The sequence below is a fragment of the Dendropsophus ebraccatus genome, chromosome 10, assembly GCF_027789765.1.
Source record: "Dendropsophus ebraccatus isolate aDenEbr1 chromosome 10, aDenEbr1.pat, whole genome shotgun sequence".
Lineage (NCBI taxonomy): Eukaryota > Metazoa > Chordata > Amphibia > Anura > Hylidae > Dendropsophus > Dendropsophus ebraccatus.
The window spans coordinates 71,445,441-71,472,828 of NC_091463.1; the positions used below are offsets into that span (position 1 = coordinate 71,445,441).

The 27,388-nt window shown below is 41.6% G+C and overlaps 1 protein-coding gene across 3 annotated transcripts in view; it reads right to left on the reverse strand.

The window, feature by feature from the left end:
* Positions 1–27,388, reverse strand: part of DOCK11 (dedicator of cytokinesis 11) — a 199,678-nt gene that overhangs the window by 92,683 nt on the left and 79,607 nt on the right. For 2 of the 3 annotated variants that reach the window (XM_069943236.1, XM_069943239.1), the window contains exons 30-38: positions 21,703–21,814; positions 16,780–16,818; positions 13,093–13,271; positions 10,297–10,413; positions 9,603–9,678; positions 5,487–5,590; positions 3,589–3,700; positions 1,560–1,626; positions 1,094–1,141 (exon numbers count right to left, since the gene is read on the reverse strand). In XM_069943236.1, coding sequence (XP_069799337.1) covers positions 1,094–1,141; positions 1,560–1,626; positions 3,589–3,700; positions 5,487–5,590; positions 9,603–9,678; positions 10,297–10,413; positions 13,093–13,271; positions 16,780–16,818; positions 21,703–21,814 — 854 coding nt within the window. The remainder of the gene's footprint in view (positions 1–1,093; positions 1,142–1,559; positions 1,627–3,588; positions 3,701–5,486; positions 5,591–9,602; positions 9,679–10,296; positions 10,414–13,092; positions 13,272–16,779; positions 16,819–21,702; positions 21,815–27,388) is intronic. The other variant, XM_069943237.1, reaches the window with a different exon arrangement.

The following is a 27,388-nucleotide window of genomic DNA, read 5'->3' on the forward strand; positions in this document are numbered from 1 at the left end:
CTGTATATTTAAAGGGTCTTTACAGGACATCCGCCCTTCAAATGAAGTGGGCAAATGGGTAGCTCTCATCGACTCTACAGTGCTAAAAATAATACAGGTAGAAAGTCATTGTAAGATCAATAAGTGCACAATCTTTCAGACACTTGAAGGGAATCTATCAGTTGTATATCATGCTCAGATATGCAGACTTGGGCAAATTATGGCTACCTCTTAGTTACTGACTTTTATAAAATCAAGTTTTCCTTCCTAGCTCAAGAGGCTGGGCTGAAGCATGCACACTCTTATCCATCCTCTCTCCCCCACCCCTCCCTGCTCTCGATTATTGATGAACATTGTACAGATCTCGGGGCAGGAAGCCAAACCCTATATACTTATCATGTAGGGCAGGGAGGGGTGGTGGAGGGAGAAGGCATGCATGCTGCAGCTCAGGACAACCTCTTTATTTCTTGATAACTTTACAAATAGCCACCAGAAACAGGTACTTGTTTCATCTTCCTGTCAGCCATCTGCCAATGTCTGCAGATCTTATCATGATATAGAGCTGACAGATTTAACGGTAGCTTATTGACTCCCCTGATGCCCACAGGATAGAGGAAAAGTAGGAGATTGCAGGGGGGTCCAAACTCTGTACCCCCCACCAATCTCCGTATTGGGCCCGGGCTTCTGTATTATGAATTCTTCTAGCATTTATTCCTATGAAGTGACGGCAAGAGCCAAGTATGCCTGAAGAGCGCTGACTCGGTTCTTTCAATTGGCTCCATAGGAATGAATAGAGCCGCAGGTCATGTGCTGTATCGGCTCTATTCATTACACAGAAGCCGGGGGGCGATACTGAGATTGGCGGAGGGTATAGAGGTTGGACCCTCTTCAATCTCCTACTTTTCCCCTATCCTGAAATACCTCTTTAATCTTGGTCTTTATGTCAACATGCTGTAGTCAAATGTGTAACTACCATGATAGATATAAAACATAGCTAGACAGACCTGACCATGCTGGATTACACAACATTTTACATCCTTCAAAGGGTAAATGGGTGACCATTCACTGTTCTCACTACACAACTCCAAAAACAAGTATATAATATTGTTCTTACCTTGCAATATTTCTTTTTCCTACGTATCTGAAATGGTATAGGCAAGCCCTAAAAAGCAACCACATAGATCATCACAGGTTTATATTCTCACACACGACAACATGGGTATAAAATAAATGAAGATAGCATAATGAAGCATGCAAAATGATTCCAATAAAATAAAAAGTTCTGCACAATGCATATATACAATGCGCTGTAATTAAATACTAAATACTAAAGTTTAGTTTAGAAAAGAACCAAGAAGTTATTACCCTTAAGTACCTGGATAGATCATAACAACCAATGGTTGGGGCCTAAACAACAGGCATGGCCAAAGATCTCCACAATAGCAGAAACAAGGTAAGTAAAACTAAATAAAGCACAGTTAAAACCAAAGAGTGGTTCAATGTTTAACATAATAGTAGAAAAGAATGAGAAGAAGAGAAGCTAACTGAAGTATTGTAGTACATTTCCTTGTTCAACTTACTCTAGAAGTGTAAGGAAGTTCAGAAGTTCTTGTTGGGACATTCTATTCCAGTAGCTAATGAGAGATTCTGAGAACAACACAAAAATTTACATTAGGATAGGCAGATATCAAGTATAAGATATGGTGCACATCCTCCAGGTTACAAAGTCAATTGTATTCAGCCAGGAGAAGTGTCTGGCTGAGTACTTCTCTCCCCATCTCCCTGCAATCTCCATCCCATTGGACAAGACAAGCTTCATAGATTTATATTGGATTTATATTGGAGACTAGTGGTTGCATTGATGTAGGATTACATAGAAAGTAATACTGTAATTCTTCAGCTTAAAGTGATACTATATCCACCAACCCACCCACCCACCCCAAACTGCTAGTACCATCCATTTGATGAGAGTAAGTCCTTTCCGGCCTTTTATTTTATAATGTGTTGAGGTAAAACAATCTTTTAATCTGCAGCAGCTGAGTCAATGTGGCTTGGCCTAGAGTGTCTGTGCCCTGGGTCAGTGACCCCTCTCCTTTCTTTCTCCCCACCCTCCCCATCATTAGAAAGGCCCCTGGCCAGGATCTCTCCTATTCATCACTTGTCTAAACATTGCAAATGTGCCTTAATGATCCAAAGCAGTACTGCTTAGACAAACATTGAATAGGAGAAATCCCGCCTGGGGGTGTTCCTAAAGATGAGGACAGGTAGAAAGGAAAGGCGCCACAGGCCTAGGGCACACACAGTTAAGGCTAAGCCTCAGCTGCTGCAGATTAAAATATCATTTTTTACCCTAACAAAGGCACCAGACACATTTTAGACATGGCCGGGAGGGACTTACCCTCATCAAATGGGCGGTACCAGTGGTTTTGGGACAGGGGTTGGTGGATACAGTATTGTTTTAAGCTGAAGAATTACAGTTTAACTTTCTATTTAATCCTACATGGATGCAACCACTAAGGCCAATCCACCAAACAGACCCCACACACACACACACACACAAAAATCTACACTCCTACAAATAAGAGGTTCTCTGACTTTAGAAGAATAGAAAATGTATCTTTATTATGTTACTGGCACTCCTTTTAGCCTGTGTGACAAGCCTCGTGCCCAGAGTGACTGTTTCTCTGTTACTCCAGAAGCCTCTAGCAGAATGTTTCCCTGAGTGTGGTCGCTAGCCTGGAGATGTCACAGCTGCAGAGCATTGCTCCTTGAAGGCTGTCAGTACTGGGAGCTGTCCAGGTGACGTCTGACAGTCTCTCTTCAGGATGAACTGTCCGCATTGTTGACCTAAGACCCTTTTGGCTCCTTATAGTCCCCCTCTTCAACCTTGATATATATTAGCATTAATAAACTCTCTGCATTGCTAACGAATGAGTCTTCCTCCTACCTGCATATTAAATGCCAGTGTGCATATCATTCTATCATCTGGTGCTATTAGAATCTTAAAAATAAGAGTTGTGTAATAACATTTAAATTAAAAAGTAGAACTGCACGTAAAATAGAACTTTATATAGGGAACCATAAGTGTCCCTCTTTGGAGATCCAAAAGGTCAGGAGGTGAGCCAGAAGTAGGGCAGAAATGAATAGCAATGTATAATAATGTTAACGGGAAACTGACAGCACAGATATATGCAAATCCATGCTGTCAGTTTCCCCTTAATTTGAATTTACAATTGTATTCAATCGTTCAGTTATGTTATATTCCCAAACCTTACCAAATGTAGTGCAGAAATAACCCAATATGTGTGTAAATGTAATCCATCATAATGGAAGAAATAATCCACAGTTATCCATGAAGTCTAAGTAGAGACCTATGACTGCTGGTATTCATTCCCCCTCTGTCCTGCTTCTTTTATAATTCTTTTAATGTGATAACATAATAAATATGCATTTTATATGCCATGTCGAGACTTCACATAACCTACTGGAGATCAGTCTGTGAATGAGATTTCGTCTTCTCCTTTTGATGTCTTTCTATCAATGCTTGAATATTAAAACTTTAACTTGTAAGCATAACATATAGGAACACATTGTAATGTGAACACTTACCTTCTGAAATAACCTTCACTATGTACAGGTAGCTGATGATCAGGCTCTTCATTTCATATGAATCCAGTCTGGTATAAGGGGACACACTGCTCTTCGTTGAGCTTCTACGCATCTGGAAAGGTTATAGAACAACAACTATTTAACTGAGAAATAGAGGACTCTTGAAATGAGCAGAAAACAGCCTATAAATTCTATAATCCATTATTACCTCCTCTCACTTCTCTCTGCAGGACTTCCCCCATGCTGACCTACAACACTAGACTTGATCCTAGCATTCCCAGTCTTAGGCCTTGTTCCCACTATGTATTTTTTGATTAAACAACGGCCGTTGTTTAATCACAGTGGTCTATCGCATTAACCCCTATGGAATCCTGGCCCAGTGACACACTGTGGGTGGGATTCCATGCCATGTTTATTTTGTGTGGTCGCTATTTAGTGAACAGCAGCCACACGAAATAGATTGTGCAGACAATGTAAAGTATGGCTCCCGGCCATATTTTACATTCTGTGCTATGGCTAATTGGAGTGCGGGCACACCCGAATGTGAAGTGATGTTCACCCAGCCGGTAGTGCAGTATCGGCCAGGTTGAACATCTCAGACACCGGTCATTCTGTAACACGGACGTTTCACAGAATGGCCGCTGTTTTGCCATGTTCACTATCACTTAAAAATAAATACTCTGACACGTCAGAAGTTTTAATCAATAAAAAAGCAGACACCCCCACCGATCCCTAGAACCAGCGGGAAGAGGCACTTAGCTAAGCACTTTTCCCTTGTCTCACTGTCTCTCTAGACTTTTCATAGAAAGAGTCCATCTCCTTCGTCAAAAAGACAAACCATGAGAGAAGCGCCTAGCTAGTTGCTTCTTGCTCTGTTAGTGTTAGATAACAGTTAATAGGGAAAAATTTAAATGGAATACCCACAGTTTTCAGAGCATTTGCAGTATTGTGAAATTGCAACAGGGCCTGTGTTCAGTGTTTGTTTGTTTTTTAATAGAAACATTGACATTTCCCCCAATTGACTTCTATAGGGGGGTAAAAAATTCAAGAAAAAAAAATATGAATACTTCCATTATTCCCCCTCCCCCAAATGCTTTCATTTTTTAAAAAAAAAGTTAAATCATATGATAAAGGATCAAATGGGTCGTACTGAAAAAAAAAATGAGAGGATAAAACGCCAGTGATAAAAATGTCTATAGAACATGTTTCAAAAGTTCTTGTCATAGGCCACATATCTTCCTGTGTAAACTGGATATAGGAGACTGATGACCATAAAGGCAAACTGACAGCATGGACATACATATATTTGTGCTGTCAGTTTGCAGATCACACTGCAGTTGCATACTCACCAACTGTGCTGCTTGTGATCCAGCATCCTCTTCACCATCTCTCTTGTTCAGACGCTGTGTTCAGGCCCTGCCTCCTCCAGAATCATTGGCGGGGGGGGGGGGCTTGAAGACAGATGAAGAGCAGCAGCAGCACATTAGGTAAGTATGCAACTGCTGTGTGATCTGAAAACTGACAGCATGGATAAATGTATATCCTTGCTGTCAGTTTCAATGGCTGCACAAACGATACATGGATCGTTTGTGCAGCCCGGCCACCCGCTCGCTCATGCCAAGTATGCTCTGGCTGAACGGTGCTTGTTTGTGGTGGCCTATGGGTGAGAAATTGTAAAAGGACCTTACTTTTTCTGGTAGTAGCAAGATAACAATGGACAAGTGATGGTCATTTTTCATTAACACTAAATTTTCTGCTTTAAAAATTTTTTTAATTAGGACCCATATGTGTTCTGGGAACATTGTCCTCGCCAGACTACTATGTGCCAGACCACAAAAATTGTGATATCACCTTAATAAATGTATAATTAATAGCAGTATCACTCATGTAAAACCTACATTTTCCCCGTTCATGCTGTGGTCGGTCATCCCATCTATGTTGATTGAGCCCCGTGAGTCTTCTCGTTTCATGATGCAACCATTTGAGAAAGATGAGCTGTAACCTTGTAAATGTACAAAGGACGTAATAGAAGACATTTTTATTAAAGTATTTTATCCCGTAAATCACTTTCAGCTTTTGAGTCAGGAAATGAGAATTGAAAGGCAAGATGTGTGTCTGTGCCACATTGTGTAAACGCTTAATAGGAAGACAGGTCTCTATACTTAGACCCAATTACACGGGATGATTATCGTTTGAAAAAACGTTAGATCGTTCGGATTTGAACGATAATCTTTTAGTGTAATAGCAGACAACGATTAAACGACCAACGAGAAATCGTTGGTCGTTTGATAGAATTTGGACCTATTTTTATTGTTGATCGTTTGCAAATTGTTCATGTGGAATAAGATGTTGTTCGTTCGTTCGCAGTAGCGACGACAAGACGACCGCAAGAACGATGATAAGTACCGATCGTTACGTGTAATTGGGGGAACGATTTAAGGTCGTTCACCATAGCGGTCGTTTGAGATCGTTTATCGTTAATTGTTCAAAAATCGCTTTGTGTAATAGTACCCTTATAGTACCACAAGGCTGGGTTCACACTGCAGTCCGTTTAACGTATGTTTTATGGGGAAAAAACTGGGGGAAAAATGGATTAAAAAACGAATGCAATTGTGTGCAATTTGTTTGGATCCATTGACTTGCACATTTTTTTGTGTATGTTAAAAGTAACCAATTAAAAATGCATATGTTAAACAGACTGCCAAAATGCAGTGTGAACCCAACCTTAAGTGTTCATTATGATCTTCTGCAGATTGGAGCTGGATGACATATGTTGAGGTGTCAAAATGACAGCAATCAGAATGATATTGTCATAAGGAGTGACAAATGGCCTATAGAATTATGTAAATCCACAGGATCATGAGTTATAGTGGGCTGCAACTGAAGGTAGTATAGAGGTAACGCTATAGAGGGGATGGGGATAACCCAGGGTAAGAGGAAAAAAATAACAAAGGAAAGATAAAACATTACCATAAGACAGAGATGGAAATACAAATGACTACAGAGGTGATAAGAAGGATGGACATAGGTACAAATTTCTGAGCTGATTTATTTTCTAATAAATTGCTCTCTCTTTTACATAACTGATATATTCTCGCTTTCTGCTGTCACCACTAGGGGGAGTTTAGTAGGTTGATGCATACAGTATATACATTGAACTCAATCACAAAACAGCTAGGCATATAAACATGCCCCCCCCCCTTGCAATCAGCAATATTTATCATATAATCCTATATCTATTGAGGGAATTTTGTGCGCTGTATTGTAAAAAATTTATTAAGGTAAATCTGTGCCTCCCTATAACCCACCCCAAATCACTGGTACATTTGCATAGCTGAATAAATTTGGGATCTAAAAAAATATATGAAGTAGACAGTGAACCTTAGCTTTACACCGCTCAAACCACAGGCAGTATAAAGCAGGCATAGGCTTAAAGGGGTTATCCAGCGCTATAACACATGGCTACTTTTTTCCAGAGACAACGGAACTCTTGTCTCCAGACCAGTGTGGTTTGCAATTGAGCTCCATTCACTTCAATGGAGCTAAGTGGCAAACCCCACCCAAGCTGGAGACAAGAGCGGGGCTGTCTCTGGAAAAAAGTGGTCATGTTTTCGTGGCGCTAGATAACCCCTTTAATAACCCTGAGAGTTGGACTGGTGTCACGTTGCCTCCTCGGCATTGAGACTGCAACACCAAGAGGGCCAAGCCATGCGGACAATGCTATAAAAAAGGCTTCCATGAGGGACCATTACACTGATCACCCATGATGACAATATTTACAGGATTATTAGCAACATCTTGTATCTATTTATGAACAAGGTGGGGGGAGGGGGGGCATGGTTTAGGCCACATGCGTTTATTGGCATGGAACCTGGCCATACTGTCCACCAGACTTTCTCTACACAAGATGACAGCCAATTTACAGTCTTGTTTAGTCTTGTTTTCAAGTACTTAAAGTTAAAAGGATGTGGAAAGTTTACAGCAGTTTTTTTTCTTGGTGATACAATTCTTTCAAACAAAATGAGTAAGTTGTAAAATGTATTGTAAATGGTGTAAAAGTTCCACAGTATAAATATTAATGCCTGCCACCTCTACAATAATAATGATGCAACACTGACTTGTTATATCAGCAGTGAGTGATTGTATATCAAGATTAAAGGAAAGGCTGCCTGGGGAAAAGGAAAGTTTACTATGTACTGGAGGTGGTATAAAAATAATAAACATACTATACGAACCTCTGGCCAATCAGTAGCCAAACCAGGTTATCGCCTAAAGCCCTTATTACACGGGGTGACTGTGAGGAGCTAACGAGCGCTGTCAGCTTGTTCCCTACTCGCTGCCACCGTCATCACATGCGGTGGCAGCGAGCGGGTGAGTGCAAGAGGGGCCGCGGGGAGCTGCGAGGGGGCTGCCCGAGTGATCGCTAGATTATCCGGGCAGCCCATAGAGGATAGTGGTGGTCTGCTACCGTTGCTCCTATTCCAGCAACGGTTTGTCTTTCAACATGTTTGAAGAACCAACAACAGCAACGATCAGCCGACATGAACGATGTCGGCTGATTGTTGCCTTCTATTCCACGGGACGATTATCGGCCGAATACAGCCGATAATCGTTCCGTGAAATAGGGCCTTATGTCATGGCGGCTCCAGGAAGAAGCACAGACAAGCGGTGGACCAGAGGAGTGAGAATAGTGGTGGTGGTTGTTGGGTGATCCATTATTTCCTGCTCAAGTACAAATTTTGTGAAGGTTTTGTTCACACCCCAGTTTTGCACAACATATAATGAGCAAACTCCCACTTTGCGCAAAACCAAAGCTTGCACTAAAATTTTGTACAATTCTCCCGCTCTGCTCTGGGACAGGGAGTGATACTTTCCTTCCAGGTTTATTATTTTTATACCACCCACAGTCATGGGAAAGAAAAATGTTTCTTTTCCCCAGACATTCCCCTTTAATATAGGGTTTTTATTATAGACATTGATTATTAAAGTGTTTTTGATTTATTTTTTGTTACTATTACTATCCATGTTAAGAAAAACTTTAACATATTAAGAATATTAACATTTTCACACTGACCACTAGAGCACCTACAATAGGCTGACACTTCCTGCTTTCTGTAGCATAGTTTTCAATTTCTCTGAACAGACTGGGACAGAATAAGCAGAGCCATCACATTATAAAGAGACTGTATTACGACTAATATAACTTCAGTAACGTACGGGTTCTTCTATTGTTTTACAGCATGGAGGCACATAATAAACTATTGTGCTTTCTGAAAAGCTCTTTAACAAAATTGTCCTGTGCATATATAATGCTATTCTATTGGGAGAAAAAGCAGACAGCGCTTCATATCCATAAACTTATCACTTACCATTGGCTTCTCACATCAGGAGTTAGTTACAATTTGATAAAAGTACATAAGCCCACACACCACTCTACGGTTCCTGATACATGTGGGCCTCTAACCAAAAAATGGCGCACACCACCGCAACAACAACAGCACCCGAGGAGGGAGTGACCCAGTTGGCCAACAACCCCAATGCTGCCAGACATAGCTCCCCCAGGCCCCACCACCCCTCAGACACTGCACTGCCACAATAATGGCTGCCGCATGGAATCGCACTACACAAAGGAGCAGCAGATGGAAAAACCTAAACTTTCAGTGCTTTCAGTTAAAATACATATTGCTATTACATACTCATCATGAGGTTTAGACCACATTTTTTTAATGCTAGGTTTAAGGCATGTTCACATAACGTTTATTTTAGGCTGTATTTTTGGAAATTTTCAAAATACAGCTGTCTAATAATATGGCCAAAACAATGTTGTGTGAACATAGCCTACACTTGCACCAGTAATCTGCATGGTTGCAAGAAGTCTGCCTACAGCACTATGTACATACATGTTATCTACACTGTACAGACATCATGGCGGGCTATTACAGCAGTGCATTAGGATTCCAGTCCATCTTGTGACCTCCCTAACATAAGTCACATAGAATGAAGTCATTGCTCACCGGTGTCTTTATCCATGATCAGGCTTGATCTGTTGGAAGGGGAGGAAAAACTGCATATAAATGTGTCCCTTGATGCCTGCAAAACATGGCGTAAGTAAAAGCAGATTAGCTGGCCGCATGTTAGCTGTATTAAACTTAGTAAAACATGAATGGTGAAAAAACGTGAAAATCTCATTGTCAAGTTGGAGTATTTGTAGGAATTTGGAGGAATTTTTTATGCAAATTAGGTCTTGCAATTTCCAAGTTTTTACAAAACATTTATGTGCAAAAACGTGCAAGAAAATTAAATTTGCACCAATAACACACTCTAAAAATACTCCAAAAGTATGAACAACGTACTGTCCACGGCAGCTGACACCACTAACCCCATGGATACCCCAACTTCCACACCATGTTGGGTTCAGACTTTGTGAACCCAACAAGGTGTGGAAATTCCCGGATTTAATGTATATTTAATGTATATTTGTAAAACAGCATTGGCACCATGCATTGAGGTAGAACCCCCAAAATGCTGTCATGTGACCTTTATGTTTCCCTTTAATTAAAATATGTTTGCACACAGAAACAGTAATCTTTTCTTTAGTGCTTTAAACAGTGTAAAAAAGTAGTATTAGTTTATAAAATGAGTTTTATGCTTCTGTTAGTTCACAATCTTTAGTATAATAAACAATTTCCTGACAGGGAAAACACTTACAGAGGTTGATATGGCCGTACAGTGGTACAGGGTGTCCTTGCTAGCAAACCTGGAGACGTTGTCTATCAACATCGCTACAAGGGGAAGGTATAGCTGGGCTATTTTAGCTTGTTGATTCTGCAAAACATGAATAAGAGACGGCAAACACAGATATAAAATCATTCTTACAATGTACACACCTAGATATAATTATATGTCACCCAGGTTTCCCAGTCTGCAAAGAAGGAACTAGACATACTGTAGCTGTCCGTTTTTGCAATACTTACTATAGTAACCCTATGTGTATGCAGCAGAGATGAGATAATTTAAAGTGAGGCTGCAAACACACAGGGCCGATCCGCATCGCATTTCTCGCTGCAAATTCGTAGCGAAATCCGCTGCGGATCCCTGGCCTGTAATGTCTATGGGAAGACATACTCGCTGCGGGATGGACATCCCAGTGTGTCTTCCCAATAGACATTGCAAGTTAGGGAACCGCAGCGGATCCGCCCTGTGTGTTTGCGGCCGGCTACGTACGGACCGCGAACTTACGCCCGTAGTCCACTTACGCTTCCCAAACGCCCTACGTAGCAACCTGACAGCGGTCTTTTACTTGGAAATCTTCTGCTAGCCCCGTACACCCCACAGAACCTTTTGGATCGGCAAAGAAAAGTGGAAAAATGAAGAAATCGCCACTACGTACGGGACCGCATGTAACGCTACGGGCGTAAGTTACGGCATTTTCGTCCTCAAACAATGGTCTGGTTAATTTTTTACGGCGCCGCGTACGATCCGGGCGTAAGTTCGTACGTAGTGTGAACTGTGCCGCCGTATATCGTATACTTTCCATTGTACGCAAACTACGTAAATCTCCGGCCGCTTATTCACGGAACGCGCTACGTCCGGAGACTTACGTAGCGTGAACATAGCCTAATAGTGAAGTGCTTCACTATCTCTGCAATCCGCTTATCAGCCAGCTGCCTTATAAGGGAGGTAACAAACCAAAACAGTGTACACTGACCACTGACCGTAACTAATACAGTACAGGGTTTCCTGAGGGGCCAACCGGTCTGCTAAGGTCGTCGGTCCCTCACATGTTGTGAGACTGATGTATAAAAAGATTAGCTGTTGGGCAGACACATCCAAGGCGTCAAAGGAGTTTGCGATGGGTTCCATGTCTTCAAATAGGTTTCCCTTGTTCCCTGCTCCCACCCTCTTAGTTCTTCAAGTCTAGCCAGCTGGTCGCATCTATTCACCCATTCCGCTATGGGAGGTGCTTCCGTGCAATTCCAGTATAGCGTATAGATTTATTTTAAATTTTTACTCTCTGGAGAACCCCTTTAAAGGAATACTCTAATAGTAATAGTAATTTTTTTCCCCAAATCAACTGGTGTCAAAGTTACATAGATTTATAATATACTTCTATTTAGATATCTTCCAGTACCTATCAGCTGCTGTATGTCCTGCAATAAGTGCAGTCTTTCCAGTCTAACACAGTGCTTTCTGCTGCCACCTCATTCCATGACAGAAACTGTATAGAGCAGGTGAGGTTTTTTATGGGGATTTGCTAACTTTCTGACACCAGCTAATTTGAAAGAAAAACATTTTTGAAGGATTACCCCATATAAATGTCCAAAATGTCTTGGTAAGCATGTAAAGAGTATTCCCATCCCAGACTATCCTGCCCAGTGTAAAGACAGCATAGTATAGGACAAGTCCAGTCTCCTATTACCTTAAGGGTGATCCCATCAAAGAACACCCTAGACACATAATTTTGAGACCGGCTTATTAACGATCAGAGAATTTTCTGATGTGTCAAAAAAAGTGGGCCTGACATTTCAGAAAATGTACAGTACGGTTTGAGAGATATAGACTCACTAATCCCCCATGTGCTGCTTGTTTTAATAACCTAATCACTTTCATTACTACCCCCAAAGGTGGATCACAGATGATCAGTTTAAAGCGACTCTGTACCCACAATCTGACCTCCCCAAACCACTTGTACCTTCGGATAGCTGTTTTTAAATCCAAGATCTGTCCTGGGGTCCGCTCAGCAAGTGATGCAGTTATTGTCCCAAAAAACAACTTTTAAACTTGCAGCCCTGTGTCAAACTGCCGTGGCCTAGAGTATCTGTGCCCTAACTCTGCACCACCCCTCTGCTCTGTCCCTCCTCCCCACCCTCTTCATGCCACTGGCAGGATTTTTCCTATTCCTCTGCAGTAAACACTGCACATGTGCCTTAATGATCCAGCCCATGTGCAGTGTTCACACAGCTGATGAATAGAATACCTGCCTGGGGTATTCCTAATGATGAAGAGGGTGGGGAGGAGGGACAGAGAGGTTGTGCCAGCCTAATGCACACACTCTAGGCCACAGCTGTTTGACACAGGGCTGCAAGTTTAAAAGTTGTTTTTTAGGACAATAACTGCATCACCTGCCGAACAGACCCCAGGACAGATCTTGGATTAAAAGCAGCTATCCAAAGGTACAAGAGGTTTGGGGTGGACAGATTGTGGGTACAGAGTCGTTTAACTGGAGTCTCATCATCTGTCCAAAAAGTATTGGCAGTTGGAAAAGTGTGGAAAAGTTGTGGAAAAGTGTGCGCAGTGTCACAGCAACATTTCAGAGGGGAAACCAGGAAGTAATCCGATCCATGGGGGAGAAAAACTCTACAGGAATGTATGTTACTTTATGCAACTTACATTTCTCCTCCTTTACATACATGTATGTGGCACACATTCGATTTTACCCGCTTTGCTTTGGAAAACGACCAGTGCCTTTATACAGAAGCGTATGATCATCTGAACAGTGATTACCTTGTGCTGATAGCGGTTGTCGAACGCATGCTTGATGAGAAGGTGCTTTAATGTAGAGATGGCAGCAAATCTGATGTCACAGTTCTCCTGTATGGCTTGTAACACTTCTCTCAACAAGAGACCAACAAGGAAATGATTTTTGCAATAATCATCGGTTAAACTGCATTCGAGATTCATATCTGCGAACAAAGACAAACGTCTTGTTCGTCATAAGAAATAGTGAATATTCAGAAAATCAACCTCTTGATCTCCTCTAGGAAAAACACAGTGTTTTATTATATAATGTAGGAATCACATGAGAAGGTGTTTAGAAGTGCCGATAAAAGACAGCATATACAATATGGCGTATGGTGTAATATATTACACTGGGAGGTTGGGGACACACATGGATCTTTGACACCTGACACCGATAGACTGGGAAATATCTTCTGGTCCTGACCCAGAAGGCACATACACAACAGTGGTGTTTAAAGGGAAAAGGAACAAAATTCATGAATGTATTAAAGGGGTACTACAGAGACTAAAAATGTTGCAAATAAATTGCTTTAATAAAGTTATATTACTTTGTAATATAACTTTATTAAAATAAATACATATGGGGAAATTTTTTAAACTGGTGTAAAGTAGAACTGGCTCAGTTGCCCCTAGCAACCAATCAGATTTCACCTTTCATTCCTCATAGACTCTTTAAAAATTGATAGGTGGAATCTGATTGGTTGCTAGGGGCAACCCTATTTAAACAATTAGTTCCTGGTAGAAGGTCTTCAGATGGTGAAGGAACTTAGAGAAAGGAGAGGTTGTTCTTCTATGAGAGATTTATTTCAAGATGCAGTGCTAAACCCACAGGGTCCACCTTGTCCACGCCAGGGATCCTTCTTCGTTCTCCAGCACCCTGTGCCACGGCAGAAATAGGTTGTATCCATGTTTTCCCAGGGCTCCCTAGGGCTGCATCCAGGCTCGGACTGGCCCACAGGGGAGCATTGGAATCCCCCGGTGGGCCCTACGCATTGGTGGGCCCTACGCATTGGTGGGCCCCTGAGCAGGAGGTCTGCATCCCTGTTTAGCAGCTTCAGGATGACATATAATCCCCCAGTTAGTTTCATGGGACTTTACCTTTCAAGAAAATTAAGTGGATGGCTGTGCTGTTTGCATAGAGATGGGGGATCTTCGACCCTCCAGCAGTTGCAAAACTACAACTCCCACCATACCTGGACAGCTCCTATACACTAGAACAGGGATGGGGAACCTTCGGCCTTCCAGCTGTTGGAAAACTACAATTCTTATCATGCCTGGACAGCCAAAGGCCGAAGGTTCCCCATCCCTGGCATAAAGTGTCTGACCAGTTACTAACAGTGAGAGAGTATTGCCAGCCACATACACAGCAATGTGCAAAGTGGCTATAGAAATGTGAAAGGTTTGGCGCTGGGTATATCTGGTGTATGTAGGGTGGGCCCCTAAAATAAAATATTCCCTGGTGGGCCCATGCTTGGCTGCATCCAAGTTCTTCAGCGACCGATAATCAAATGCATGGTCGTCTTCAGATACAACCCAGTAGTGTACTCGATATTTGCTCTTCTCTAGTGCACAGACAGACTTTTCCCATAGACTGCTACTGCATTTTTCTGATCTGTTAAAATGGAACTCAGCTTCTCAGCCTTTCCTGTCACTCTATTTTATATGGGGCAGGTCTCACACTGCGTTTTTGTGTTTAACATATCAATTTTTATATGGTTACTATTAACGTACAGATAAACATGGTCAACCACAAATTTTTTTGTGTATGCTAAAAATTAAAAAAAGAAAGAAAAAAAAACCCCTAATGCTGGGTTCTATGGGAAAAATACGTCACAGTTTGCAAAAAAAAAAAAAAAAAAGCCACACTCTCAGCATGCTGCATTTTGGAAAAGCTGCCACAGAGCCTCAAAAACTAGAGATGAGCGAATCAGCCGGATTTCTGGTTCGTATGAATCAGAAATCCCGGCGGCTGACTCCCGCTGCCTGCTCCCTCCGTGCAACGGGTGGATACATCGTAAGGAACTCCTGAAAAACTGGGATACAGCCATTGGCATTGGCTGTATCCCAGTTTTCCAGGCGTTCCTTACGATTTATCCACCCGCTGCACGGAGGGAGCAGGCAGCGGGAGTCAGCCGCCGGGATTTCTGATTCATACGAACCAGAAATCCGGCTGATTCGCTCATCTCTAAAAAACTCCAGAGGAGAGAAAAACACAACCTAAAAAAAGGGCCATGTGTGTGTCAGGCATATCATAAACCTTCATTGACTTCCAGCTAACATCTGGCCAGTGGCGTTTTTTGGATTTTAAGGCAGTGTGAAGCCAGCCTCAGTAAAGCAAAAAAATAGTATGATGAGGGGTATATATAAAGTACAAAACTAAAAGAAGCCTGTTAACCAATAAACTATACTATAAACGTGATGCTCAAATGTGGAGATAAAACAAACATATTGTATAATATATAGATAAAATATACAATATACTGTTTAAACATGGTTGTCATTAGGAACACAATGCTGTTCCCTTAAGTTGTAACCAAAGTTTGCGGCAAGCTCGGATGGATACATTGGATACATTGAGGATTCCCAACCCAAAAGCCTAACAACATCAAAGGCAGATTTTTTTTTACATAAATGATTACTGCATGTATAATTCTCATTCAATTTTTTTGAAAGCCCATTGAAAATTTAGACTGCGTTCACACATAGTATTTTGGTCAATATTTTTAACCAAAGGTGGGTCAGAAAAAGTGCAGAAAAGATGAAATTCTTTCCATGAGCATGTATTCCCACAACATTTTTATTTGGCCGTTTGAGGCCAAATAAACTGCCGTTATTTGATAATGACAGCCGTTATTTGTATACTCATTATGAAATAACGGCTTTTATTGAACTTAAAATGGCGGCTGTCCTAAAATATGGCCAAAAAAGGACAGTGTCTCAGCATATCCCTATAGTTTTTATCTGTCAGTTCCAATCCAGATTTTGGCTAAAAATACTGACCAAAATTCTTAGTGTGAACATAGCCTTATAGGAGAAGTCAGGGCAAAAAAAAAAAAATCTAAACGGGCAGGGGGTGGGGGGAACATAATAAAGAACCTATACTTACCAGTGCCTTTGCAGCGCCACATCCTGCTTCTGAACCCACATGATTCTCTTCCCCCTGCTATGTCATGACCCGGCAGATGGATGCCAGTGACTGGGGCAGAACACAGTCACTGACTGGCTGGAGCTGCAGTCACTGACTGGCTTGGGTGGCTATCTCCCACCATTTCATCAGGACGTAATAGAAATGGAGACATAATGACATCTGGTGGTGTAGGGGAGCAACAAGATGCGATTTTGCAAGGCCACAGGGACTGGTAAGTGTAGGTTGTTTATTATGTTGCCCCCACCCCCTGCCAGCCTTGTAATTATTAATTTGGCCAGACTTCTTCTTTAATGGCATAGCTTTAATTTCTTCAACTGACAGGTTCAATGCCTAGATTTTGGCATGTATATTTACAGGCAAAATCAGCAGCCATTTTGTCTTTATTCAGTTATATAGCCATATTAGTGGTAAGAGAAGCCCTCAGTGTGCTGTATTGTTAGTGAGAATTAGTGAGAGGAAAATGGATCAGCAAATATGGAATTATTTCATTCTGGATGCAAATTGAGTTTACCAAACCAACCTACCTACAGATGTCAACCGCTCCACAGCATATGATAATAAATCTAATGGTTTTGTGAAAAAAAAAGTAAACGTATATAAAATAACATAATGAGACAGTAAATTTTTTGTACATTTTTTTGGGTTTCATAACCAAATATCAGCCTGAAGGTACAGTAGGGTCGGAGGTCAGTCAGGTTTAAATCAGGTAACAGTGTGTAAGTCCCTAAACCATACAAACCAAACTTGGTCCACTGCAACCTAAAAAGGGCCATGCATACAAGTCATGTAGGGAAACGGGGGATCCATGGCAGGTAGCAGACTAAAAAATAAGGTTCCCCAAGCAAAAAGGAAAAGCCTAGCCTATCTAGCATGAACAGTAAGGGCCCCAAAAATAGTTATATCGTTCGAATTTAAACGATAATTGTTCTGTTTAATTGCACGCAATAATTGAAAAATTGTTCATGTGCCGTTGATCGTTGATTTAGATCTAAACCTAAAATTATTGTTAATCATTCGCTAGTCGTTCTCTGTAATTCCACATTTGTTCGCTCAAGTTCCGCATTTTTTCACTAATCGTTCAGTGTAATTGCACATTGTTCATTGTTTTGCTGGGATCAGATGGAGCAACCGATCGCAGTAACAATCGTAATAACAATTGTAAGGGTGGTATTCCACAGGCCGATGGGGGCCCGATAATACCTTTAAACGAGCACCGATCTGCTAGATCTGCGCTCGTTTACACAAGCCGATAATCGTTTAACAAGGGCTGCATGGACATCGCTACCGATGTCCTTGCAGCCTTTGTTTAAACTGTATACATACCTATCCAGGTCCCGCGCAATCCAGCTTCACAGCAGCCTGTCTCAGCGGCGGCGGTCCCGGCCTGTGATTGGCCGAGTGGCCTGTCAGCTGAGACAGGCTGCTGTGAAGCTGGAGCGCACAGGACCCGGTGAGAAGCTCAGAGGAAGAGGAGCCCTGCAACTTGGATAGGTATGTATTTCTCTTTGCCTTTCCCTAACTAACAAACATCATTCTGTGTAATATGGTGAACGATTTCTGGTTAACGATAAACAATCTGTTTTTGTGATCGTTTATCGTTAGTCGTTAATCATTAAAAATTGATTCGTGTAATAGGACCCTAAGGGGTGGTTTCTGGTCTAGATGCCTCCCAGCTAGACACAAAGCGAAAAGAGGCAGCCGAAACCTTTCATTGGGCTGGCAACACCTTATAAGATTAAGGCTATGTTCCCACTACGGGAACATAGTGGGGAAAGGTGTTAATCTCGTCATATTACAGCCACAAATATAGATCATGATCATTATTTGTCATGATTTGTCAATGTCACGAGACGGACGCTTTCTCCGATATGTTCCTGTAATGAAAACATAGTCTAAAAAGGATTTTACAGCAGTTTTTTTTCTTTTTAACAATGTGTGACCCCATATCTAAACTCTAGAATTTAGATTGGAAGAAGTAGTGGAAATAAGAAAAAGACTTTATTTTTTTAATCTTTAGTCTATGTTCATACAATGTCTTTTTTCGTCCGTATTTTTGGACAGCTGTTATTTTTAGGTTAAAATATGGTTGCATTTTGATAATTACGGTTGTATTTTAGCCTAAAAAATGACAGATGTCTAAAGATATGGAAGAAAAAAAAAACTATGGGGGACATTTTCTAAAAAGCCCAATGTGTGCAACTATTCTAATGAGGATTGGTGTGTATTTTATTCCAATATCTTGTAAATGATTTTTTAAAATGTAGCACTGCCATAGTGAATTTAGCTAATTAAAAAGTCACTCAAAAATTCACAAAAATGCAAACATTAAGCAAGCATATTTACCGGGTACGAGCCAGCCGAAAGCCTGCTCCTGTTTGTGTGGGTTTTTTTTTAAAGTTGCAAATTATAAATTGGACGCTAATCCCAGATTACGCAAATTTTCAGTAGATTAAAAAAAGTTGCATCTAAAAAAATATTCGCCTGTCAAATACTGGTTCATAAATAGAACTTAGACCAAAAATGGGTAAAAAATCCAATTATTCACCTAGAAATAGGCGCAAAACCCTCGATAAATTTCCCCTTTTGTGTAAACATAGGGAGACATTTATTAAGTCCAGCTTTTTTAGCTCTGGGCTTTATGTAGAGGTGCATACCTATACATTAGAATCAATGGAACCATGTCATAGATGGGAGAAGCTGCGCCTGAGTCATCCCCGGCGGGTCCCGGCTATAAGTGATAGCTGGGGACCCAACGCAACTCTCAGCACTGGAGCTGCGCTCCGGTGCTGAGAGTCAACCTTATAGACACTGCGGTCAGCACAACCGCGGCATCCATAGGGCTCCAGACAGAGAATTCTCCCTCTACAGAGGGAGAATTCTCTTTCCGGTGTCCATCAGGGCTCTGCGAAGTGATCCCCTCCCCTCTCTCCCCTGCCCCTGTCACAAGATTGTGACAGCGGCAGGGAACAGAGGAGAGGTGGCAGACATAGGGCCATCAGCTTATGGGATCATTATGATCCCATAAACTGTTTGCAATCTGAAAGTTAAGATGGTGGCTGATTAGAGGTCATATGACCCAGATGAAGTAATAAAATGTATGGATGTAGCAGAGCTGTGATGAAACAGATGATACTGCAGGAATAGTGGTGGTAAGGGTGTATTACGGGCCCAAAAAATGATGGGAATGCTCCTTTAATATGCAGAAATATTTAACGAACCCATCGAGAAACTACAGCTGTCCTTTTAGAATAATAGCAAACTGCCAAGCACAAAGGCAAAAAAACACAAGGTAAAGTATTTCTTTTCAGATGCCCTATACAAAAGAAAACAGTCCTTTAATCTCCAGAAGCATGCAACTAGTAATGCTCACAGCAGCCTGCACCCAGACTACAGCCATAAAGTGCCACTGCTGTGCCCATGAACTACAGCCACAAAGTGCCACTGCTGTGCCCATAAACTACAGCCACAAAGTGCCACTGCTGTGCCCATAAACTACAGCCACAAAGTGTCACTGCTGTGCCTATGAACTACAGCCTAGCTCAGTGATGGACACATTATTTAACTTAAAATACACAGGACAGCACAAAAAAAGGTATAGCAAATTTTATAACATACAAAAAGATCAGGTACTGGCACTACCAAACCTTGCTGCAGCCAGAAACATGCAGTGTGAATTGTGTCTGGCGATCGGTTCAAGCTTACTGTGATGCTCAGCATGAAAGACAAGTAGCCATATAATGAAAGTCCAGCAAGAGCAAAAATACGGCACTTTTTTTTTTTCTTCAAATATGCCAGCCAAACTGCCCCCACAATACAACACCCTTATAGCTTCTTCATGACCTTGCACTACTCTGTACTCCATTGAAGACAAAACTTAAAGTGACACTGTCACCCCCTTTTTGCATTGACCTCTACACAGATGTAAAGGGTAAACTTTGCAGTTTTCATACCTTATTGTATATCATACGTCATGGTACTTGTATCATCTAAGGTTTGAGCTACCTGGGCGGGCCTTCACGGGCACAGCGCCACTTAGCCCCGCCCACATATCCACCATAGCCCCATCCCTCTGTGACGTCATCGGCGCATAGGTCCGGCCCCCTCAGCGCCATTGGTAAGGGCTGGCCTGGAGTGGGTAGGGCCTATACCTTTAGACCAGCCCGTTCCAATGGCCATCGAGGGGTAGGGCCTAAACGGTGGTAATGTCACAGAGGGGCAGAGTCTACTGCAACGTTGTGGGTGGGGCTAGGTAGCGCTTTGGTCGAGAAGCCCCTCCCAGGTGGTATAATCTGCAGTTGATAAAAGATGACTTTTTACTGGAACAAGCACCATGACGTATGATATAAAATATGACAGTGTCACTTTAAAGGGGTTGTGTAACTAAGGGCCCTACTACACTGGGCAATTATTTCTCATAATTCCTGGACAGCCAAATCCAAAGCTTTGATGTCCGGGCATGAAGGGAATTGTGGTTTTGCAACAGCTGGAGGGCCGCAGTTTGGAGACCCATGGTCTAATTGGACCCTAACACTATACTTATGCATTATGTAGGAAAATGTACTTAAAAATTTGTAATTTACTTCTAATAAAAAATCTCAAGCTTTCCGGTACTTATTAGCTGCTGTATGTCCTGCAGGAAGTGGTATATTCTTTCCAGTCTGACACAGTGCTCTCTGCTGCCACCTCTGTTTGTGACAGGAACTGTCCAGAGCAGGAGCAAATAGCCATAGAAAACCTCTCCTGCTCTCAAGACTGGAAAGAATACCCCCTCCTGCTGGACATACAGTAACTAAGTACTGGAAGACTTGATATTTTTTAACAGAGGTGAATAACAAATCTCTGGCACTTTCTGGCACTAGTAGGTTTTAAAGAGAAAACGTTTGGGTGAACAACCCCTTTAAGAGTGCAATTCTTTGACTATACCATCAGCTTGCATTTATACAACCAGAACATAAGGGTCCGTTTACACAGAAAGATTATCTGACAGATTATCTGCCAAAGATTTGAAGCCAAAGCCAGGAACAGACTATAAACAGAGAACAGGTCATAAAGGAAAGACTGAGATTCCTCCTCTTTTCAAATCTATTCCTGGCTTTGGCTTCATAAATCTGTCTGTGTAAACACACCATAGCTCTATAACCTGACCAATTTATGTCTGAAGGTGTCTGCTATTTCTCCGCCATTATTAGGACATGATGAGATTCTGCTGAAAACCACTGGATCCACCACTGTGGGTCTATTGTGTAAACCAGCCTAACAACAGAAGGCTATGTCCACAAAGTGATCATTCTATCAGGAACACAAACACTTACAGTATGTTCACAGCTCAAATAGATGTAGAAACAACACACCCCAGAGCTGCACACCATATAACAGTAAATGACGCAGTGCCGTATGCTAATCAATATGTAATCAAGCAGGAAGGAAAAAATTTTGTGTTTTTTTACCTTGCACTCTTTGCAGTTTCGGCTTGGCGAAGGGCATGGGCAGGTTAAGAGGGATGAAGTGCTCATGGCTGCAGATGGTTTGCAGAAATTCAAATTTGTATTCATTTAGTACCTGTCAGTTGAACAAGAAATAGGATGCCATAAGTTACATGTCTATCTAGCAACAATAAACGTGAACGTGAATAATTAAAGGGGTTATCCAGTGCTACAAAAACATGGCCACTTTCTTTCAGAGACAACACGACTCTTGTCTGCAGTTCAGGTGTGGTTTGCAATTAAGCTCCATTCACTTCAATGGAACTGTGCAGCAAAACCCCGCCCAAGCTGGAGACAAGAGCGGGGCTGTCTCTGGAAGAAAGTGGCCATGTTTTTGTAGCGCTTGATAACCCCATTAAAGTGGTCAGGAAGGACAGATTGGTTTATGGCTTATGCGTGTTACCTTACTCTCTATTAAATTTGGGAAACAAATTTCTCATGCTGGTCTCTTCATCCACATCCCCACCCTTGGTTGAACTTGAAGACATACAGTATGTCTTTATTATGACTGTCTTATAACTATGGAAGTAAATACTGAAATAAAGGGCTTTAAAGGGGTTATCCAGCGAAAATCTTTTTCTTTCAAATCAACTGATATCAGAAGGTTATATAGATTTGTAATTTACTTTTATTAAAAAAATCTAAAGTCTTCCCAAACTTATTAGCTGCTGTATGTCATGCAGAAAGTGGTGTTTTATTTTCAGTCTGACACAGTGCTCTCTGCTGACACCTCTGGCCGAGACAGGAACTCTGTCTCGGTTTTCTATGAATCCCCACATAAAATCTCTCCTGCTCTGGACAGTTCCTGTCTCGGCCAGAGGTGTCAGCAGAGAGCACTGTGTCAGACTGAAAATAAAACAACATTTCCTGCAGGACATACAGCAGATAATAAGTATGGGAAGACTTGAGATTTTTTAATAGAAATAAATTACCAAATCTTTATAACTTTCTGACACCAGTTGATTTGAAAGAAAAAGATTTTTGCTGGACAACCCCTTTAAGTATGAAGCTACTAGTAGTTGTATAGCTACAGAAATCACAGTCGTCGCAAAGGTGACCAGACCCCCCCCACCCCCTTGCCACGTTAATCTGTGCCACCTGCCTCTTTGTGTGGCTGTCAACAGGAGCTACCTGTCTATTCATGGTTATACTTGCCTTATGGGGGAGATATAGCTACCTATGTGGACACATGCTGGCCTAACTGGTAATATACCTGTCTAATGGTGAAACTACCTGACTACTGTGGGATACTGTATATCTGCATTGTGGGGGGATATGGCTGCCTAATTGGGGGACTACCTTCTTACGGGGGTAAGGGGGTATTCGGTCACAACATGATAGAATTCACAATGGATAAGGATCTATATAGACATGCAACTAAAAGAAATAGGGAAATCTTTTCAAGGATGTGTCTGCAGGCTAAAAATCTCAAGTCTTTCCATACTTATCAGCTGCTGCATGTCCTGTTTTCTTTTCAGTCTGACACAATGCTCTGTGCTGCCACCTCTGTCTAAGAAAGGAACTGTCCCAGAGCAGTAGAAGTTTTTTATAGTGATTTTAAACTGCTCTGGACAGTTCCTGACATGGACAGAGGTGGCAGCAGAAAGCACTGTGTAAGACTGGGAAGAATACACAACTTCCTGCAGGACATATAGCAGTTGATAATTACTGGAAGACTTGAGATTTTTAAATAGAAGTTAATTACAAATCTATATAACTTTCTGAAATCAGTTGATTTGAAAGAAAAATATTTCTGCTAGAGTACCCCTTTAAGTCATTCCTAGCAATAAGTTAGTGAAAGTTTGTCCTATGTTTTTTTTTTCCAATTTACTCTTTATTAATTTTACAAAACAGCCAACATATCCCATAAAATCACAAACAATAATACTATTAGATAAATACCCCTACCCACCCTCAAATAGAACCATTATTAAAGTAGGCCCATGAACCAATACAGAACTTTTTCTCCCGTGGAGTCACCCCGCAGGGCACCGAATAATATTTTTCAGTTGCATGAGGCAACACCTGTCTACCTCTCACTTCCACCTCCCACTATCTGTTCAGTCTCTATTTTACTCTATCTGTATGGGGTCCTCGCCCCCGCCCGCCCGCACGAGGGCCACACCCGCGGCCAGGCCAAACCGGACAACACCAAACAATACTACTAACCAAACTAACTAAAAAAAAAATAATAATAATAATAATTAATACATTTAAATAAAACATAATCAATAAATAATGAATAAATAAATAAATAACCTACCAAGATTAGCATTCCTCTATGTCCCCAGCCCCCTTCCGCAGACCAAGCTACTGCAGCCTTCCTCATCCACTAGCCCACGCACACCCAGCGAATCCGCGATCGTCAGACCCCACCTTCTTCAGATGGACGGTCGACCACCAACAGAACCATCACTGTTTTTATTAGACTTGCGCTGAGACCTCTACAATATCCCTATAGAGATGTCGCACTTCTTCCGTACTCCCCTGATAACCAGTCAACCATTTATTATGCTCAACAATGGCATCCAGGGAGGACATATTCTTAACATACTCATCACAAAAGGCTGCACCAAGGCATGGTCCACCCAAGGTCATGGAAACAGAGGATGCCACCTACCCTTACCTAGAACTATATTTCACAAAAACCATTACATTCCTGTCCGGCTCAGCCCGGAACCCGAGCACAGCCCCCGCCCGGGCGAACACAAGCGGCTCCCCCACACGACCACCCCCTTAAACTTACCCCATATTTTAACACTAGAATTCCGGTGCCCCGCGTGTACTCCACCGGTCACAATCCTTCATAAAAAGAATTACACCAATAGTTCCTACTATACCATCTCCTTGGACTATAAGACAGTGATGTAAAAAAAATTTTTTTTTTTAGACCTTATACCTTTTAAGTCAATTTGTTTCATTTCTAACATCTTTATTGCTATAACCCAACAAAATTACAGCAGTTTAGTTATATATTTTTAACCCTAACCTATTCCCTATCCCCCCCCTAAGTTTGTCCTATGTTATGTATCTATATTATGGGTCCAGCTGTTGAATCGGAGCAGCTGTTTGAATTTCATTTGCTCCCATAAGGCAATCAGCAGAATAAACACAGAGGTGATTTTCTATGAAAATTATTATTATATACAGCACAAAGTCTGTGTCTGATGATTTATCAGCTGCAAATAAAAGAGGGATGTCAATCTGACCCTAAACCTCTGTATTCAAGTGACCATAAGCTTTTATTACCTATTGGCTGACATCCCAGAACTATTCCACACATAGGGGAAATCCTAAGCTCCCTCTAGTGTTGGCCAAATGTTAAAGGGGTTGTCCTGCTTCTTTTTCCACAAAATAGACTGGTGTGAATTAAAAAAAAAAAAAAAGTACTCACTTTACTGACACCCACTGCTCCTGTACTTCCTGGTTCCTCGGGGCACATATATATGAACCCTGCAGCCAATCACCAGCTTGATCAGGTCATCCTTATAGCCAGTGATTGGCTGCAGCAAGCAAACATTTGTGTTAAGAGGAATTAAAAAGTACAGAGGCATACAAGGACATGGAACGAAGCGGAAGAGGAGCAGCGGAGGATCAGTAAGGTGAGTATGACTTCCTTTATTATTTTTCATCCTTCTGAGCCATTTTTAAAGCAATTTAAGTAGAAAAAGATTAAGGCGTCTAAAAGTCCCTATAAACTTTAGTCTAAAGTCAGTAGAACCCACTGACCTCAATGGGAGTGGCCGACTGGCTAACATGTACAACGGCCTCCTGACTCCTCTCCCATGAAAGATGATATCTGGGGTGGGAATGGTGGATTTCACCTGTTGGATGCCAGAGGAAGAATCTCCTCCTCTCTCCAATGAAAACGCATGGAGATATGGAGTGATAACTAGAGATGGGCAAACTGGGTTCGGGTTTGAGTCGATCCGAACCCGATTGTTCGGTATTTGATTAGCGGTGGCTGCTGAACTTGGATAAAGCCCTAAGGCTATGTGGAAATCATGGATATAGTTATTGGCTATATCCATGTTTTCCAGACAACCTTAGAGCTTTATTCAAGTTCAGCAGCCCCCGCTAATCAAATGCCGAACAATCGGGTTCGGATCGACTCAAACCCGAACCCGGTTCGCTCATCTCTAGTGATAACTTTTTGTGTTTGGTGAAGGATCATGGAGCCAACAGATATGGAAGGTTTATGGCCACCTGTACATTACGCAGGGGATTTAGAGTCCAGCTGCTATAAATACTGTAGTTATATCCTCAATCAGCACAGAAACAATATAGTGTTAAGAGATGGAGTCACCCTCCATATACCTACAGTTACATGCAAAATATTGTTTGCTTTCGATTCAGGTAAAAGGTCATATAAAATGAACTTACTGCTTAAACTAAATTTACTTGGTTCACTCTCTCAGAACAAAGGTTGCCTCTGCATGATATTAACTTTCCCTGTGTTATCTACATTCTTTTGCATATACTCATCATTATTTCCTATTATATTATGATCTGTACATCAGAAATACAATACGGCACTATATAAAGCGGTGTGTCTACTCCTGATAGGGATCTTTACGACTCGGTACCCTGAAATCACCTGTAATAAATTATAAAGCATTACTTTTATTGCAGAGAAAACCTTCAGTTTATTTGTTGAGATCGGTCATTATACGGCCCTACCATCTCTACTAATATGGGACAGATGCAGAAGGCTCTAAATACACAGTTGGAATCTTCTCACATCTGTAAAAAAAAAGGTATGTCCTGGAGCCTCATTAAAGCGATAGTCTTAAGTCTTGCAGTACTTATCAGCTACTGTATGTCCTGCAGGAAGTTGTGTTTTCTCTCCAGGCTGACATAGTTCTCTCTGTTGCCACCTCTGTCCATGTCAGGAACTGTCAAGAGCAGGAGCGAATGCCCATAGAAAACCTCTCCTGCTCTCCAGACTAGAAAGAATACCACTTCCTGCAGGACATATAGCAGCTGATAAGTACTGGAGGACCTGAGATTTTTTTTATAAAAGTAAATTACAAATCTCTTGCACTTTCTGCCACCAGTTAATTTAAAAGAAAACATTTTTGGGTGAACTCCCCCTTTAACATTACTCTATGACCATTATTTTAATGAAACATAGTGATAACACGGGCCTAGCATGGGATCGCTCCTTTTTGGAACATAATTCCATAATACTATAATTTGTAACCGAAAAATACCATCTGTTATCTGCAGTACAGGACAGTTAATACCTAAACTGAGAAGGTCTCATGCATACTGCAAAGCAATGTGCATGGTGTCTGTAGATAGGCACAGAGACTTTGAATATCATCACATACCTTACTGTCTCTGCATGGTAGTGTAATATAGAAGTATTTAAAAAGAAAAAGTGATTCTCACCTGCTTTATGCTTCTCTGGTTAGTGCTTATGGTGGCCAATCCTAGCTGAGCAGTCCTTGCTGATTTCATATGAACATGCAGGAAGTGCTCAGTCAGCTAGTTACAGGCTAAAGAGGGGCCGTGCACTGTGATTGGCTGTGCAGGTACAGCCTACATGTTAAAAGGAAATCAGGAAGTGCTGCTCAGGTTAACAGAACTGGGGCGAGTGTGGCAGGGAATCAGGGCATGTGAGTATTACTTTTTTGGTCATCTTTAT